At 42.0% G+C, this 16,874-nt stretch overlaps 1 protein-coding gene and 1 long non-coding RNA gene across 51 annotated transcripts in view; one reads left to right on the forward strand and one right to left on the reverse strand.

The window, feature by feature from the left end:
• Nucleotides 1-16,874, forward strand: part of MBNL1 (muscleblind like splicing regulator 1) — a 276,932-nt gene that overhangs the window by 126,672 nt on the left and 133,386 nt on the right. For 24 of the 44 annotated variants that reach the window (XM_049099964.1, XM_049099963.1, XM_049099984.1 and 21 more), the window contains one exon: nucleotides 5,504-6,513. The exons of 13 other annotated variants lie outside the window; for them this stretch is intronic. In XM_049099964.1, the coding sequence (XP_048955921.1) occupies nucleotides 6,340-6,513 (174 nt within the window). In that variant the 5' untranslated portion in view covers nucleotides 5,504-6,339. Of the gene's footprint in view, nucleotides 1-4,335; nucleotides 4,358-4,867; nucleotides 5,298-5,503; nucleotides 6,514-16,874 lie in introns of those variants that run through there. 7 more of the 44 variants (XM_049099961.1, XM_025436083.3, XM_049099986.1 and 4 more) reach the window with 3 other exon arrangements.
• Nucleotides 1-16,874, reverse strand: part of LOC112652512 (uncharacterized) — a 43,219-nt gene that overhangs the window by 22,481 nt on the left and 3,864 nt on the right. For 2 of the 7 annotated variants that reach the window (XR_004808605.2, XR_007405304.1), the window contains exons 2-5: nucleotides 15,255-15,340; nucleotides 4,509-4,621; nucleotides 4,164-4,340; nucleotides 2,349-3,749 (exon numbers count right to left, since the gene is read on the reverse strand). This is a non-coding gene — a long non-coding RNA (uncharacterized LOC112652512). Of the gene's footprint in view, nucleotides 1-2,348; nucleotides 3,750-4,163; nucleotides 4,341-4,508; nucleotides 4,625-15,254; nucleotides 15,341-16,874 lie in introns of all 7 variants that reach the window. The other 5 variants (XR_003131525.3, XR_007405305.1, XR_003131526.3 and 2 more) reach the window with 4 other exon arrangements.

Here is a 16,874-nt window from a genome sequence, read left to right on the forward strand (position 1 = left end):
CATCAGTGTTCCTAAAAACTTCACTTATTTGCATATCTCTTTCATGATTTTGCCAATATATTTACTTAGTTTTTTTTTTTTTATAATGTTAGTCTTATTTTTCTAAATTACTTTTAGCAAAGGTTAGCTTTTTTCTCAGGTATGATAGCCATGTGATCACAGGCTTGGTGAGCTACTTTGTGTATTCTGATGCATCTATTAAAATTATATTGTTTCCGCATCACTTAAAATTGTCATGGGTGCTACCAGTAGTGTGCTTACCCTTTGCTGAGAAACACTGATCTCAGCTTTTTGTTATATGGAGTAGAATACTGCTGAAGACTGCATTAACCCGTTCAGACCACAGTTTTCCCCATGTAATAACTAACGGCCTTGTTACTCTATTTAGTACCTTAATGAGTAGGGAAATGGCAGTACAGCTCTCAGAAATGCTTAGCTGGTTTGTATACTGAAATCTCTGTTAATATTTGGGGTGAGCTCAGGGCAAAATTGTACTATGAGTTAATTAAATCAAGTAATGCATTGCTGATGGACTTGGCATCAGTGAGCCTGGGGGAAAAGTTACGGTTTGAGGCAAGGGGCTTCTCGTCACCTTTAAACATTCCGTGGTGAAGTTGGCTTTCTTTTCCAGTTAGATTGAAAAAAGCAACCTCATATAATTACTCCATTAACTTCCTCAATACGTAAGCTATTTCAAAATCAAAGACTTGTGAAAAAAGTCCCCCAAATTCCCAGCTAACTGCTCTGGGATGCAGTAGGACCAACCTGCCTTTATTTGGTTCAGAAGACCTGAAATGATTATGACATTTAGATGACGAAGACACTTAACCTTTGCTTTTAGAGGCCATCCAGTTCTCCAAAACAGAATTTCTGTCTCCTACCTTGTAAGCACCTGTTGATCCTCTATTGCAGTATATACGTTACCCTTAAATAGATATTTATACAAAGCCATCCAGTGTCCGTTTTGATGCTAATGTGTATATCAATTGCCGTGAGACTCCGAATTAGTAATTTCCCATGCTGTTTTGCTTTGGTTTTGATTCTTTGCTTAGCTTCCTTTCTTCCAGCTTTATATTTTCTTCTTTTCCTTTCGATTTCCCCCTACATATCTTAAGGTAGAAAATATATATGATTTCTGAGATCACTCAAGGGGAAATTGGACCTTGGTTCTTAGGGCGGAACATGGTTATTGGTAGAACATGTCACATGATGTGAGCTCTGTAGGTTAGTGTTTGGAATTTGATCAATAGGTACAAGAGGGCTTGTCGTTACATAAGCTTTAAAAAGTCTGATTCCTACTGCAAAAATCTATTAAGTTCTCCAACTTCTTTTTTTTTTTTTTTTGTTTTTGGTGAAGGGAATTCTATTATATTGTGTTGAAATACAGGTTAGAAATTTACTTCAGGAGCAACTTAGCGGTCAGTAAATATTTTTATCGTAGAAATAGTCCCTTCGATGATTGCTTATAAACAACACATTTTTAGGGCAACTATGTTTATAAGAATTCTCACGATGTGGACATCACCCACACACTTTTAAGCAACTTCTCTATCTTAATGACAAAAATCTGATATCAGCAATTTAGATATAACCTCAGTTCGTTGCTCCCAGGGGCCTATATCAAGGACCGGAGCACACGTTGCCAGGTGCAGCTACGGGAATAATGTGTTAAGATTGTGTCCATTTTGATTGCTCAGTCCTCTATGCCTAGATAATGAGAAGCATTTTGATTATCATCTCTGCCTATATAATTTACAATTAAGCGGTATACCCATAATTTTTTCAGTGAACAGTTTTTGAAGTGAATAGACTATCTCGGCTACAGAAAAATGAAAATGTCCAAAATGCCTATTTGCAAGCATTTCACTAATTGGAGTATATTTTGTGCTTGAGTGAGATTAAGCCTGGAACATGGCAGAAAGGACGAAGAACCTAGAAATTGATTTTGTGGTTATATTTAGACATAACCACTGACCAATGAAGAGATTTCTAATGGTACCATTATCCTTTCTCCTGTTGTGCGACCCCCCCCCCCCATAGATCTTGATGAACTATTTCCCTGCTGTTGGGGATACATTCTTATATATATATGCCTATTCCTGGGAGTTTGAATAAAATCCATTCATTTATCAGACATTTTAAAAACATCTGTTATGTTTTAGGAACTGGGATCAAAAAAATGGCGATAGGCCCTGTTGTCAGGGAGTTTATTACCTCGGAGGCAAGAGTTCCAAGAGCTATAAAGTGCTGAGGATATTCTGAGATGGAATAATGTTTAGCACAGTTGGCCCAGGCCTAGAGAGAAGGTGGTATTTGAATAGCGACTTAAACAAGGAGAAGGGATTTACCAAGCTGAAAGGGTGAGGAAGTGTGTCACACCAGGCAGAGGGGTAGCGTGTCACAAGTCCCAGGAGCCTAGGACAACGCGGTAGATGCCAAGAATCTTCCCTGCTCTGGGCAGCTCCTCTCTATGAGGGAGGGTACCAGAGGAGCAGCTGTGGGAAGAACCAAAAGGTTAGAATGTGTCAGTTGAAGACAAGAGGAAAGGTTCCAGAAAGAAGGAACTGTAACTGCTGTTAGAGGTCAGAGATAAGGATGAGCGTAGTCTTTGGATGTGGCTTGAATTGGAGCGAGGGCCATGGCTGAGGCGTAAAGTGATGAGTGTGGAGGTCACACTGATACAGATCCACAACCGAAGAAGCAGAAAACCAGCCCGAGGTATGGATGACCCTTTAGACATTTGTCTGGGAACGTCAGATTAAGAGGCTTAGGGAGAGTTGGACGCATAGCCAGGCAGGGTCCCCTTTCTCCCGCCAGGCCACCCCCTCTAGTTCGGAGCCCCCTCAGTCTTGTTGACGCCTAAGAGCAAGAATGTAGGCAAGGCCGGGCTTTCACAAATAGAGGGAGTGTAAGGGAAAGATGTTTCGAGAAGGAGCGAGTGAAGTTGGAAGCTTAATGCGGTCGGTGTGCAAGGGAAGGCCAAACTGGAAGACCAAAGTGAAAGATGCAGAAAGAGGCTTTAAAGATGGGTGGCTGGAAAGTGAGAGGGAGTTCATGCCTGAGGGCTACTCTCCTGACTGTGGAATATTTGTGACAGGTGAGATCGTCGTGTGCTACTATGAGGGGAAAATAGGGGGGGGATAGGGGCTCCAGAGTGTTGGAAGCTTTGGAGAGGCGGTTATGTGGAATGTCCGAGGGAGCTGTCCAGGAATCTGGGGTGGGGGGAGGACTCCTGGGCAGCGGGAGGGCCCCTGAGTGACCCTGGAATATGGTGATTTATAGAGGCGATGATGGATGCGTGTGTGCGTTCATGTGTTGCACGTGTGTTTGTGTACTTGCGTGCCCTAGGGGTAATTCCAGGCCAGATGTAGTAATCAATCACTTAATCTACCAGAGTTAGGGAGCTGCATATATTCTCCATCACTGTGCTAGGCACTGGGGGTCTGAGATGAGCGACGTTATTTCTGTTTGGGGGAGCATATAATCGAGCGGGTCACGCGTATAGGTGAGTAATACACCGGGTAGGGGTGCAAAGATAATTCAGAAAAGACAGTGTTAATAAACGGGTGGGTGGAGGTGGGGAAGGAGACGTCTTGGGAGCTTCCTGGAGGAGGTGACCTCTTAGCCGGCTTCCCAAGGAGGTGAATGGTTGCAGGTGAGGCGCTTGAAGATTGTAGGGAGAAAGACGGAAGAAGAGGTTGTTGGCCACGGATGGGTACAGGCTGAAGGCCTGGAGCAGCTGAGAGGTCCTGAATACAAAGCGGGGATTTATGTTAGGAAGGTGAATGACTCTTCGAGTTCATGACCGACTCGACTTTGTCTTTATATAACCGGGAGTTAGGGCCAGAAAGCTTTTTGAAAACAAACAAACAAACAAACAGATGAGTTGGTTCTTTTGAACCTTTCTCAAAAGTCATAGTCTTACTGCAGGGTTTCCCCAACCTGGTAACTGCTAGTTAAAATAATAATAATAATAATAATAATAATAATAATAATAGTAATAATATTGAGGATGCCAGCATGAACCCCAAAAGAAGTTTGTAGGAACTCTGCTAGACAGCCAGAGATAGGTCTGTTTAGGTTCTGCATCTACGTATTCACATCCTCGGCTATGCTAGCCCGTTTCCCGAGTATGGCTGCACATGTACCCTATGCCAACTGACCATATTTGGCCTCCGGAGAAGTGGGTGGGCTCGAGCACTCTTCTCTTGTGCCGGTGCGAGACCCGGGGAGCCACTGCAGCCCCGCTTCCCTCGCTGCTGACCCTCAGCACGCAAACAGCTAGACCGTGGGCTTTGGCTTCTGCAGCTGCTAAGCCTCTTGCGAGAGTTTTCCCAATCCTGATCCGAAAGAGAAAGTAAGTGGCGGAAAGCAGACATGCGCTGGCATCATCAGGTAGTTGGTGCCGAGGTGAGGGGTGGCGCGGGGACAGGGGACCCCCCTCTCCCCAGGGCCCCCCCCACCCCAGCCTCCGGCCCCCGGGGCGCTGCCCCCATCGCAGTGCTCACTGGATGTTTAAGGTTTCTGCGATGGGATCACTTTCTCCCTGGAGGTCGACTTCAGATTGGCCCGAGCCGCTGACAACACTGCGCTCCTTATTTTCCCCCCATGACCTCAGCTTCTGCTGAAAAAAATGTGCCAATAAAGGATGCTTTTGTTCGCCTCTCGCCTGCCCGTGATATATTGACAAAGTGTCTGCCGGCTGAATGGAATAGTTTTACAGTAGGAGAGCGGCTGGCAGAGGAGGGGCAGGACCTGGGCTCTGGAAGGAAGTGAATTGGATAGGTCAGGAGAACGTACCATTCGTAAACACCCCTTCCTTTTTTTTTCTATTCACGTGTCAGGCCGGCGGGGGCCGGCGGTGGGGTGCCTGGTGCCTGTCCCTGCGCAGAGCCCGAGGCAGAGGCAGCTTGGAAGGCAGCTGCGATCGCCCCCAGGCCTGGCTTTGCAGCGCCCGGGGAAGGACCTGGAAGGCTCGGACCTGCCCTGGAGGCGGTTGGGGAGCTAACATGGTTTAGTCCACTCACTGCATGTTGGGTAAATTCAAAACCCACATGCTCGTCCTCTTGCAGTGGAATAAGTCACATCTGATGGACATTTTCTGTGCTTATGGCATAGTAATGAACGTCTGACAGGCGCGACCTTTCATAAGACAACCCACACTATTGGCTTTCTGCCCAGAATATTGCTGCAACACTATCTGTGATTGGTTATCTCTCTATCATGCATTGCTTCACAAGGGGAAACGGCCCCTTTTTTTAATAAATCTACGATGGCTGGCTGCAATATGCCTCACTGTAAGTATTGTGTGTGTGTGTGTGTGTGTGTGTGTGTGTAAGAGAGAGACGGAAAGGGAAGGAGTGAGAGACAGAGACAGAGAGAGAGAAAGCGAGAAGCTGGCTTGAATATTACTTAGGCTGCTAGCACATGGCAAGGTTGTGATACTGTAGGACATCAGTGAAGTGCTACTTAGTAAATCTTAACCTATCTCTTTTTTCTACAGGTTGGTACTAAGAAGTGCCTTTCCTGACGTCTCTGCTGCTTGGACCCGCTTCTAGAGCAGTCTCTGCTTTTGCCTTGCTTGCTGCCAGCTAGACTGTGACGACAGCACATCCACCCTCCACCTCTAGCCCAGACACCCCCATTTCTACTTATAATCAAGACAAAAGCTCTAAGTATCTGGCATTGCCCTAGGCTGCTTTAGTGTTAAAAGAAAAGTTTGCTGAAAAAGTAAGATCTCTTCTGCCAGGAAATCAAGGAGGAAAAAAAAAAATCATTTTCTCGATTTGCTCTAAACTGCTGCATCTGTCTATGCCAAACTAATCAATACCGATTGCACCACCAAACTCCATTGCAAATTCAGCTGTGAGGAGATTCCCCTTTCAGACAACTTTGCTGAGAGCAGCTTGGAAATTCGGTGTCAAAGGGTCGGCCACGTTTTCATGCTTGCATTTTGGGCTCCCAATTGGCACTGGGAAGGGGTTACTGAGAGCACAAGGCTGATTCGAGGCCCTACTTTTAAACGTTCATCTACTTACGATTCTGGTATTTCTCTAAAAACCAAAACCTCTTTGAATTAACAGTTTCATGCTGTGAATTTCTAGTGGGAGAGCTTTTCCTTGATATTGACAACACAATTTTCCATGTACTTTTAAAGCAGGGAGTGGGGGGAAAAAAAGTATTTTGGAGGGGACATTTTCATCATCATTTTACAGTTTTATCAGTTCAGCTTTTTTTTTTTTTTTTTGGTTGCTGTTTTTGTTTTTGTTTTTTTTTGTGGGGGGGGGTTGGGTTGGTTGGTTTCACTGAAAAATTTAACTACCTGTAAAATCTATAAACATGGCTGTTAGTGTCACACCGATTCGGGACACAAAATGGCTAACACTGGAAGTATGTAGAGAGTTCCAAAGGGGGACTTGCTCACGGCCAGACACGGAATGTAAATTTGCACATCCTTCGAAAAGCTGCCAAGTTGAAAATGGACGAGTAATCGCCTGCTTTGATTCATTGAAAGTGAGTAAATATTATATTGTTTTAAGGATATGCAATGATTGAATGAAGGGGATTGTGACACAGAGTCCGTGGAGTCTGGGGCTCTGGGTTGCTTTGGGAATAGTTTAGTTACACAGTGTATTCTTACTGCTGGTTTTGGGGTGGGGGACTTTATTGAGAAGCAGTAGAAGCAAGTCTGGCCAAACTTGGTTTGTTATGAATAACTTCATCCGTCCTTTGATGCAATGATTTTTTTTTTTTTTCCCTGAAACAGAAAGCGTCAGGCCACTTTTTTACTTAGCGATAGCAGTGTCAGTGTCTATCTATAGGAATAGGAGATGTAGATACCTAGGTGTGTGAGCAAATGCCTAGATTATCCAAGGCCATGGCAATAGCTGAATGAAGATGGTATGTTTTTCCTTGCTTGTAAAGGTGCTGTACAGCTGTCAAAGAAGAGATTTCTAGGCAGCTAAACTTGGATAGACTTTTTTTATATCAACATTTTGACATTGTGGCTTTCCTTTTTATTGTAGAAGCATATGCCTTTAAGGCTGGAAGCAATGCTTTTTGTGGAAAATAGAGAAGTAAGGGTCTCCTGCTGCTCCCGTACCCTGAGTGAGGCATTCAACTTGGCTGAATGTTGAGTTTTAGAAAGAAGTAGGAACTTTTAAGTACTATTATTTGGATTTTTTTTGTGTTTTTTTTTTTAGCTTCCAAACTTGTACTGTGAAATAACCTAGTTTATTTTGTTAGATACTGATTATTTTGAAATTTGTAACAGTCTCAGCCAGAAGTGTTAAAAGTTAGCTTTTTGGTTGGGCACTGTGATACCAAAAGATCCACTTTCATCTGTCTTGACATTCAAAAATGTCACTGGTTCGTATTTCAGGTATCAGGTTTGAAAATGCGCCTTTTAAAGGATAGCATGTGTGTCTTTACTCTGACATGCGAGGTGAAGGCTAGAAATGTGAAGATTCCCGGGTGCTTTCACTTACACAGTTTAATCGAATTGCCTTTGAATACTAATGTGCCACTCTTTGAACCTGTGAGGGGGGTAGGGTGACTATCATTTTACATCCATAGAGAAGTAAAAGTTTCATAGATCCATCTTGGCTTTTGCAAAACAACAACAACAACAACAACGTGCTTTTATAATAAAAATGCTTTCTTTAATAACATGGGGTGAATTAGCTGAAATGGTCAACTCCTGCGTTAACTCCTAACTCACCCTGATGTGTTAGGAGTTAACATGTGAGTTGACTGTTTCAGTTAATTGCTTCTTGGCTCAGCTTGGGCTGCCTACTTTGCTAAAGTTTTTGCCAAAGACTCAAGGATATTATCTTTAGAGAAGGGTATCCAGGGAGGTGTTCCCAAAAACAAGGCTGTCTTACAGTGTTAGATTATTCTGAACGTCATAGTCCCAAAGATCAATAAGGCAAAAGTTATAAATTACCATCAGGCCTTTCTCTTGCTCTCCTTTGAAAGGCGTCGATGAAGGGCACGGTGGTTGTACCTTTGTGGATGTGTATTCCTAAATGCCTGCTGGCTGAATTTAGGTGTAATTAGAGATGGGGACCCATAAAATGAGGGGCAAGTGGCTAATTACACTTGTCGGTAACCAGCTGTGTCCATAAGTAACCCTGTTTTGACCCAATTACTGGTAAATCTAATTTTTAATCCTACAGACAGTTGATGGTGCCCTCGTAGCTACAAAATGAAGGACATTAAACTTGGCTGTGACATTGAGTGGTTTCACAGAAGACCTGCCTCCACAGCATTTGGAAACATTGCGAAACGTTAAAATTCAGTTGCTATTTTTCCATCTCAAAATATTTTTTTAGTGGCTGCTCACTTGTGGACGCAGAACAGTCTCCCTTTGAGTAAAACAGCAGCATTGCTTAATGACATGCTGTGTGGTTAACAAGATTGAACTGCCACATCAAGGACTTTTTTTTTTAAATAACGAGTAATTTCAAGATTTAAATTTACTTATGAAGTGAACTCATTATAGCAGCTAATCAATGCAAACTTTGTCCTTCTTCTTTGTCTTTCTAAGAGAAACTGAAATCTAATTTATGGTGTCTGAAACTTGGTAAAATATTTTGATTGGAATAAGAGGGGGGGAGGAATAACCAAAACAAAACCCAGACACAAGTTTATTTGTGGTGGAGGTTCATACCCAGAACAATAGCTCCTAAAATGTTAGTGAAATAAGTATATTGAGAATTCACGCAACAAACTTGGAATATGTAATTAAGTTCTCATGTCTCAAAAACCACCTTTCCTAGATCCATATTTATAACTAACACGTTGTGTGATTCTTAATACGGCTTTTATAGTTGTCTTCCTGTATTCGGTTTTGTGGCCACAACAGATCAAAAACATATTTTAAAACAGTTAAGGTAACTCTGTGACTCATGCTTGAAGTTCTGAAATTTGGGAGCATTATGAGGTTTCCATGCCAATAACCACCAGATCCTTTGTATTGTTTTGGAGAGTAAACGGAAGGAATCTAGAAAACTTGTAATATCCTGACTTCTTGAATTGAATGTGTTGTATGTATTTCCACAATCCATAGTCCAGCCTTTTGTGAGTTCTTGAGCCGTGAGATGGAGGTGGCCTGTGTAATCTACTATTTTTAGCAAGTTAGGAAAGCAAACCAAATACTCTGTGAGAGGACCCTGTGAAATGGCCGTACCCTTCAGCTGTGCTATTGCAGACTTTGGCCAGGCTCCCAGGTGACTTACGTTCATAGCAGACTTCTACTTCGAAGAGGAGAATTCGTTTCATTAAAAACAGAAGTCGAACAGTTCAAGAAAAGTATCTGCGTAAAAGAAACCAATTGGCCAATGGCTAAAGGTAATAGGAGGAAATTAGCTGAGAGGTTTTTTTTTTTTTTTTTTTTTTTTTTGGTTGCAGGTCCGTGATTTCAAAGTCTTTAATAATTAACAGAGATTAAATTTACTATGTGAAAACATAGAATTCATGATAATCAGGAATCTGTGTATATATTAGGTATGTTGGAGATACAGTGATGCCAGGAAGAGAGAGCAGAAGCTGTAATAACCTGTGTTAGTTTATAAATTAAACACGATTTTCAAACACTTTGTTGTTCTCACCTAATTTTTGCTTTTGTACTTGCAGTCTCCATTTATGCCAGTCTGAGGATTTGTTGAAATTGAGAATTAGATCACTTACACACTATAGATTTCAGGGTTTTAGTTACTTCAGAAACTGTGAACATTTGAAAAGGTAGATAATTTTAGGCTTGAGAGGAGTTTTTTTTTTTTTTTTTTAATGGCTTGTGAAAGAGATACCAAAGAGAGGGAAAAAAAAAAAGTTAACACTGCGAGCTGCCATTAGAATAGTATATTTAAGATATGATTCAAGTAACAGTTAATTGGCAAGTTACCTATTTTCTTCAGTAATAATCGCTCAACTCAAATGTAGAGAGTTAAAGGAAGCCTACCGGATGTATTTTCTTGTGATGTCAAGTTATTTAGGCTATCAGAAAAAGTATACTTTCACCATATGATCAACACAAAAAGCCTACCGCTTACTGAATTTTTCTTTTTCGAGTATCCATTCATTTATCAGGTGCAGGAGGAAGGGAGATAGATGTATAACCTTTATACTTACTATTTTCCAAAAATCTAGCAAAATTCTTTTACTTTGAAAACTTTAGTCGCTTGTTTTCCTAGCAAAGTAGGCAGTTACGTTTAAGATGATTAAGGGGTCATTTCACTATTCCACACGTTTGTGTGTATTTATAGCCCAGCCAATCAGATTTGTCATGGACACATCAGAGATCAGATTCCGCTGCAGAGAGGCAGAGGGGATCAAGGACCCTGAGTGCACACATTTAAGGTGCCTCTGAAGACCTAGCAGATTAAATGAACTCAGCTATTAGAAGACCTACAAATATGTAAACATCCGGGCAAATGAACAGCCGGAGAACATAAAGCCAGTAAGGAAACTCAGGGCCCTACTTTGTCACACAGGGACAGGGTGACATTCTAAAGCGGTCCCGAGGGTCTTCATAGTTAGATTGTCAGAGGCCCTCCGTTGTTAGCAGAGAGTATTTTCAGCGTGGCAGGCGCCTGTGTTGCTGGCATAGTCTTTTCATCCTGTCTTTCCAGCCAGTTTTGCTGGTAACCCTGACAAAGTGGTATTTGCGAATTTTACCCTGAACACCCAGTTTTGAACCTTTGATCTTGTAAACGTTCCCAAGGGTTTTATTGTTACTGTTTATTGTTTTGCTGACTGCCCTCTCCCATGTGATGTTAAAACTTGGGCAGATGGGAAGACGTACTTGTGAGTCTACAGGTACACATTCGGGGTGGCTTTCGGGGACAGGTTGGCACAGGACTATCTTGTTTCTCCCTAATGACTTAGGAGACGAACTAACTAGAAGGCATAACTTGTGAGACAACGTGTATCATCTTGAAGAGTTCACATTCTAGTTCCTGCACAGAACCCTCCGGACTTTTGTAAAGAATCCCCTGTGAGCTGGCCAGGATGCCATCAACTGTGATATGAACCTTTTTTTTCATGAAATTCTCAATGGCTGCAGCTGCTTTTCTAGTACTTATAGGCTTTTTTTTTTTTTTTTAGGATTTTATTTATTCATGAGAGAGACAGAGAGAGAGGCAGAGACATAGTTGGAAGGAGAAACAGGCTCCATGCAGGGAGCCTGATGCGGGACTCGATCCTGGGACCCCAGGATCATGCCCTGGGCTGAAGGCAGGTGCTCAACCACTGAGGCACCCAGACTTCCCCTGCTTCTTCTTTTTTTTTTTTTTTTTTTTTAAGATTTTATTTATTTATTTGAAAAAGGGAGTAAAGAGCCAGTGTACTGAGCTGGGGGGAGGGTGGAGTGGGGGAGAAGCAGGGAGCCCGTGATACAGCCCAGTCCCATATTATGGGGATCGTGGCCTGAGCCCAAGGCAGATGCCTAACCAGGCGCCCCAGGACCCACAGTTTTTTATTCACTTTCTTTCTATTCTTCAAATTAGAATTGTTTTTAGAAAAATGGTTTTTAAATGAGTTAAGATCTTAAAACTTGGACAGTTTTCAAGTCATGTTTTAAGTCATGCTACCCACAGCTCTAGTTCTAGGGCCGCTTGTTTGGTTTCCTAAGATTTTGGTAGCCTGCCTCCATTTCTCTTGTTACACCGTCCTTCAGTTCCTGGATGTGACAAAGTTCCTGTATGTGACAAACGATGCAAACCTAAAGCAGTGTGGCCCTCGGAGCTCGACCTTTAATTGTGATTCAGACCCCTGAACTCCTGCAGAATCCCGAGCCCACGAATAGCCTCAAAACAATTCCACGTGGAAGGCTCTTAGATGCGCAGGGTGGGGCACATCTGCTCTCCAGGGCCTGTGTGACACACTCCCAGGTCACGCGAGAGGTGAGAAATGGAATGTTTCTCATTTCCAGCACAGACACCCAGGGACCTGGTTTGGGAAGCTTATGCTGTCATTTTCCTTGCCAAGGATAAGTGGAGGATTTCAGCTATCAGCATCACTAATCTGTTACCTTTCATGCTGAGCAATGTCTCTGCCTTCCCACAGTCTTAGACAAAGCTGCTTATTTTCTTACAAAGAGATACTATTGAGGAAATTCTGAAGTTTTTTGCTTTCTTTTTTTTTTCTTTTTTTTAACTTGAGCAAAAACACATTCCATGCTTCTAGATAAGGGAGCATTTTTCTATGTTAACAGGCCAAAAATTATGACAGTCAGTGGGAAGTGGATTAACTAAATAGATAGTGTTTGATTTAGCACTAATGATAGTTATTAATAAGCAGAAATGTCAGTAAAAGCAACTGGAAAGGCTCGTTGGAATTACTTAGCTGTTTGAAGTATAATCGATTATTAGAACAATGATTTCTTTTTTTTTTTCTTTTTTCTTTTTTTTTTTTTTTTAGAATAGTGATTTCTTTGTGAATTTCACTCGAAACGAGCCATTCTGGTGAGGAGATCTTACATGAATAGTCATTTATGAGACACAACTGCACAGTTTTTATCGAGTACATAGTTCTCATGCAAATAACATCAAATGCACATCACCTACAGCATTATTCGTCATCATTTGGCACATTTTTGAAAGACTTTGACTTTGGGGCAAAGTTTGTTTTGTTGTTAGAGATAAGGCTTTCTTTTATAGACGTGTGCTTTGAAAATCCTGATAGTTATAAGCCCTCATATATTATAATTTGATTGAAAGGCCGCCTCCTGGATACCTTTGGGCCGTGGCAGTCTCTGACTTTTAATTCATCTTGTGTTATCTCTGAGTTCTTTCCAGCCTACTAACAGTCCAGCTTCAGAGCTGTTGGTTGGGATCCTTCTTTATATTTCTCTCTGAGGTTATGCAGACATTCCTTAGACGTTTTGTCTTTAGGGAATTGTGTCCAGCATTGAGTCATGGAGACACCTTTCCCTCCCCAGCATGTGGCATGAACAGACTAACTGTTTATGTGTTGGCCAGTTGTCCCGGCCTGTACGATAGGATGATGCCACAGTCCCTGGAACGTGGGCGTCCTCACCCTCAGTCCTGAGGCTTCCAACGACTTCCAACCCGAGGATGGTTTCAGGATCGCAGGATGGCCCAGTGCAGCACCAGCCCTTGTGTGCTCATTCCAGGAAGCAGGAGGAGGCATGGGCCAAAGAGGCCACAGCCTTGCCTTCTTGGGCTTCCTTGCCCTGTGGGGTCCACTAAGCTTCACCTGGTGCTTTATCCTGGTCTCTCATTGGCTGATTTTTGCAGCAAACATAGCTGGGAACTATAGTCTTTTTTATTTTTTAATATTATTTTGAGTTTTAATTCCAGTATAGCTCACATACAGAGTTATACTAGTTTCAGGTGTATAATATAGCGGTTCAGCAATCCCATATATTATTCAGTGCTCGTCATGATAAGTATATACTACTTTTTTTCACCTGTTTCACCCCCCAACTCCCCTCTGGTAACCATCAGTCTGTTCTCTATAGTTAAGAGTCTGTTTCCTGATTTGCCCCCCCCCCCCATTTCTCTTTTTTTCCCCCTTTGCTTGTTTGCAGGAACTAGAGTCTTTTAAACTGTTGTCCTGGTTAAAATCAGGCCTCTGGGTGGAAAAGGTAGCAGGAGACAATGGATGTTCAGGAGGGCAGCCACGGGGATGAAACAGTTAGAGAATTTTTTTTTCCAGGAAAAAAATCCAGAATCAGGTAATTCTCCCTGAAAAATACCTGGGTATGCAGGGTGCTGAGGGGAGACCAGCCCTGAAGAGAAACTTTTATCTTCTTACCTTGGCAGACATATCATCAGTCTCTTGTTCTGGGTAACCAGACACATTTAAACAACCAAGTCATGATACATTTAGTCAATAAAACCTGGCCTATCAAAATTGCTTCATTTTTAATTTTTCCTTTGCTAGTACATATCTGCATATGGTTATATAATTATGACTGAACTGCAACAGGAATGCATATCATAAGAACAGGTCTCAAGTGATTTTATTCGACAGAAGAATCTGTAGTTGCTCCAATGTCTGTGTCTGCTTCTTCCACAAATACATTTTATTTCATCCGTATTGAGTCTGTATTTGTTGAAATTTATGATACACTGGTCAGTATTTTCACTGTTTTTAATTTTTTCATAGTATTTAGTCCTCACAAAAACTCTTTCACAGAGTTACTGATATCCCCACCACTTTACAGACGGCCCAGCTAAAGTACAGAGAAGTGACATGCCCAAGGTCACTCGGCCAGCAAAATGTGAACTCCAAGCCCAGTAACCTGATTTCACATCCTTCACTTTTAACCGCTTTCCTATAAAACTTTGCTTCTTAATTTACATACCCACATCCTAAGCCTTCAACAAAGGAGTACTTAAGAGTGAAAAATTTATTTTTTTAATTTTTTTTAAGAGTGAAAAATTTAATGTTTAAGGCAAACTTACAGCATGCAGCCTAAAACAACAAATACTCAAAGATAACTCTCTGTTAGGTCAACAAATGAATCAGTAAGTGAACACGAGATAGCAGCAAGGTAGCGGATGCCACCGACTTTTCAGGATTGTGTATTCTAAGTGGTCATATGGGACAATGGTTTTAAATTAAGCACCTTAAATAAGCAGTCATCTCTAATACTATAGCCACCCCCCAATCTATTAAAAAAATAAAAAGCCATATTCCCAGTTTTAGTTGTTTAGAAAGCATCTTCTCCCAGGGGCAATGTGGTTAAGCCATCAGGCCAACCCTGGGAAGTCAAGTACCTCCTACCATGCTGGACCTAAAGTCCAGTACAAATAATACCCGGGAAAACATGGTTATTAATGAAACCCAGGAGGCTGCACAGAAGCATTGTGAGGGCCATCCTATCACCCATCTGAAGTACTGCTCCTGTCCTAGACCTTAACTGCTTTTGTCAAACTGTTTCGATGGCAGTGATAACAGAGCACATTTCAGTTTAGTGCTCCAGCAACTCACGTGGGCCCTAGCGCAGGAGACGTGGTTTCTCCCAAGGTCCTGGGGCACTTTCTGCAGGGCACGCAAGAGGTTCCCTGGTTTTGTGCTTGGGCTGCTCCTGCTCCCATGCTGCCTTGCAGCAGGGCACTGGCTCAGAATCAGCAGGGCCTCAGGATGGTGTGGGATGAGGGGCTGTAGTCCAAAGCTTACTCAGGTTGGGAAGACTTTTTTGCCAGTGTCTTCCAAGTGACCTTTGCCATCTCCCCCAATACTCTCCCCCCCCCCCCCCAAAAAAAAAAAATCAAAACCTCAACCTGCTTTCTTTTCACGTGCACAGCTTGTTGATCCTGACTCTGGTCCACTGTGGAACTTCATGTTAGTGATGAGCTTTCTTTCATTTCTGAAATTTTCAAAAGTGTAGCTGTTATTTTGATACGGTTGCTTCTTTAGTTATTAGTAGCACAGATGGATAGTGGAAATATCAAAACTAAAAAAAAAAATACTATTTTTTTGTTTCCTGGGGTTGTATCACGAGATAGAGTAAACGGATTATCAGTAAAGACCCAGAGATGAGGAGGAAGATGGTACAGCAGGCCTAGGGGAGGGATGGGCCCCAATTCAAGGAGTGTAAACACTTCCCATGTCAGACTGTGGGAAGGTATGGAAAAACAAGTCTTTAAGGGGCTAACTGCTAACAAGGAGACCAGTACGGTGGGGGTGGTGGTGATGGAGTTTGGAAGAGTAACTCCTCCACAGCAATTGGAGGGCCCGTGGAGAGGGAACTTCGGGAAGACAGACAGAAATGCCTCTGGTTGTTTATCTTTCCTTTTGTCCCTCCACTCCCTCTCATTCTCAGACCACAAGTGGGAAGAAAAGACCACTAGAAGGAATCCCCACCGAGAGAGTTCCCATAGGCACGGGCCACCAAAGTAGGGTGGCTTTTCCTGAGTCATCATTGGCCAGTTGGGATCCACCTGTATTTTCCCCCCAGCTCATAGCTTTGGGCCCGGAAGGATTCTTCTGAAGCTGTCTCCATTTATTCATCCATATTTATATTTTAACTTTCTGTTAATGTTAGGTTGAGACTGACTACTTATTGAGAATCCCACACCGTTTCCTTAAGACCCCATGAGACTCCAGGCCTCTTCAGTTAGCCCTGGTTTCTCTGCGTAAAATTCACCCTCAGTGTGTAAGGCTTCTGGATTTCAGAGTCACTTGTACTTAGGTCCAGGCCATTCTCAAATAAGGCAAGAAGCATCTGCTGTTAATAGTTGACAGTAAATTACACAAAGTAAAACATGGAAAATTAAAGTTAGAAAAGCTGGGGAGCTTTTCTATCATTTTCAATTTTCTGCACAAGCACGGACATAATCAGTGTTTAGGATCTGCTTGTGACGGATAAATTACATCTGTAATTCATTCTTTTCCATGTTACTGCATTCAGACGATAATTTGCTTTCAGATATCTTTGCTCATCTAATATTCTAAAATCGTTCATAGGCTGAAAATAAGTCTAGTTACATCTCCCAGTCCCAGGAAGCTTTTAAAACTAAAGAGTGTTAGCTTACCAAACAGGTCAAATTTAAAAAAAAAAAAAAAAAAAAAAAAAAAAAAAGGAGAAGGAGTGTTTTGAGAGAAACATAGCCGAATTTATCATGCCCAGAATAAGATTCCTCTCTGGGAGAGGACCTTACTTTTCATAAAACAATTCTCCTTTAAGGGAGGCAACCAAGAAATGAACCATGGAAAAAGAAATAACTAAAAAATTCATTATTTATATAAAGAATCCTATTAAGAAAGATCTGTGTTCTGAATGAACTATCTTTCTTCACATTATCTCATATCTCTTCACGGTTAAGTGGAAACTGATGAAATCTAAATCTAGCCATGAGAAAAGATTATCATCCTGATTTTATTTATTGAGTTTTTTTTTT

Source organism: Canis lupus, chromosome 23 (genome assembly GCF_003254725.2).
Source record: "Canis lupus dingo isolate Sandy chromosome 23, ASM325472v2, whole genome shotgun sequence".
NCBI lineage: Eukaryota > Metazoa > Chordata > Mammalia > Carnivora > Canidae > Canis > Canis lupus.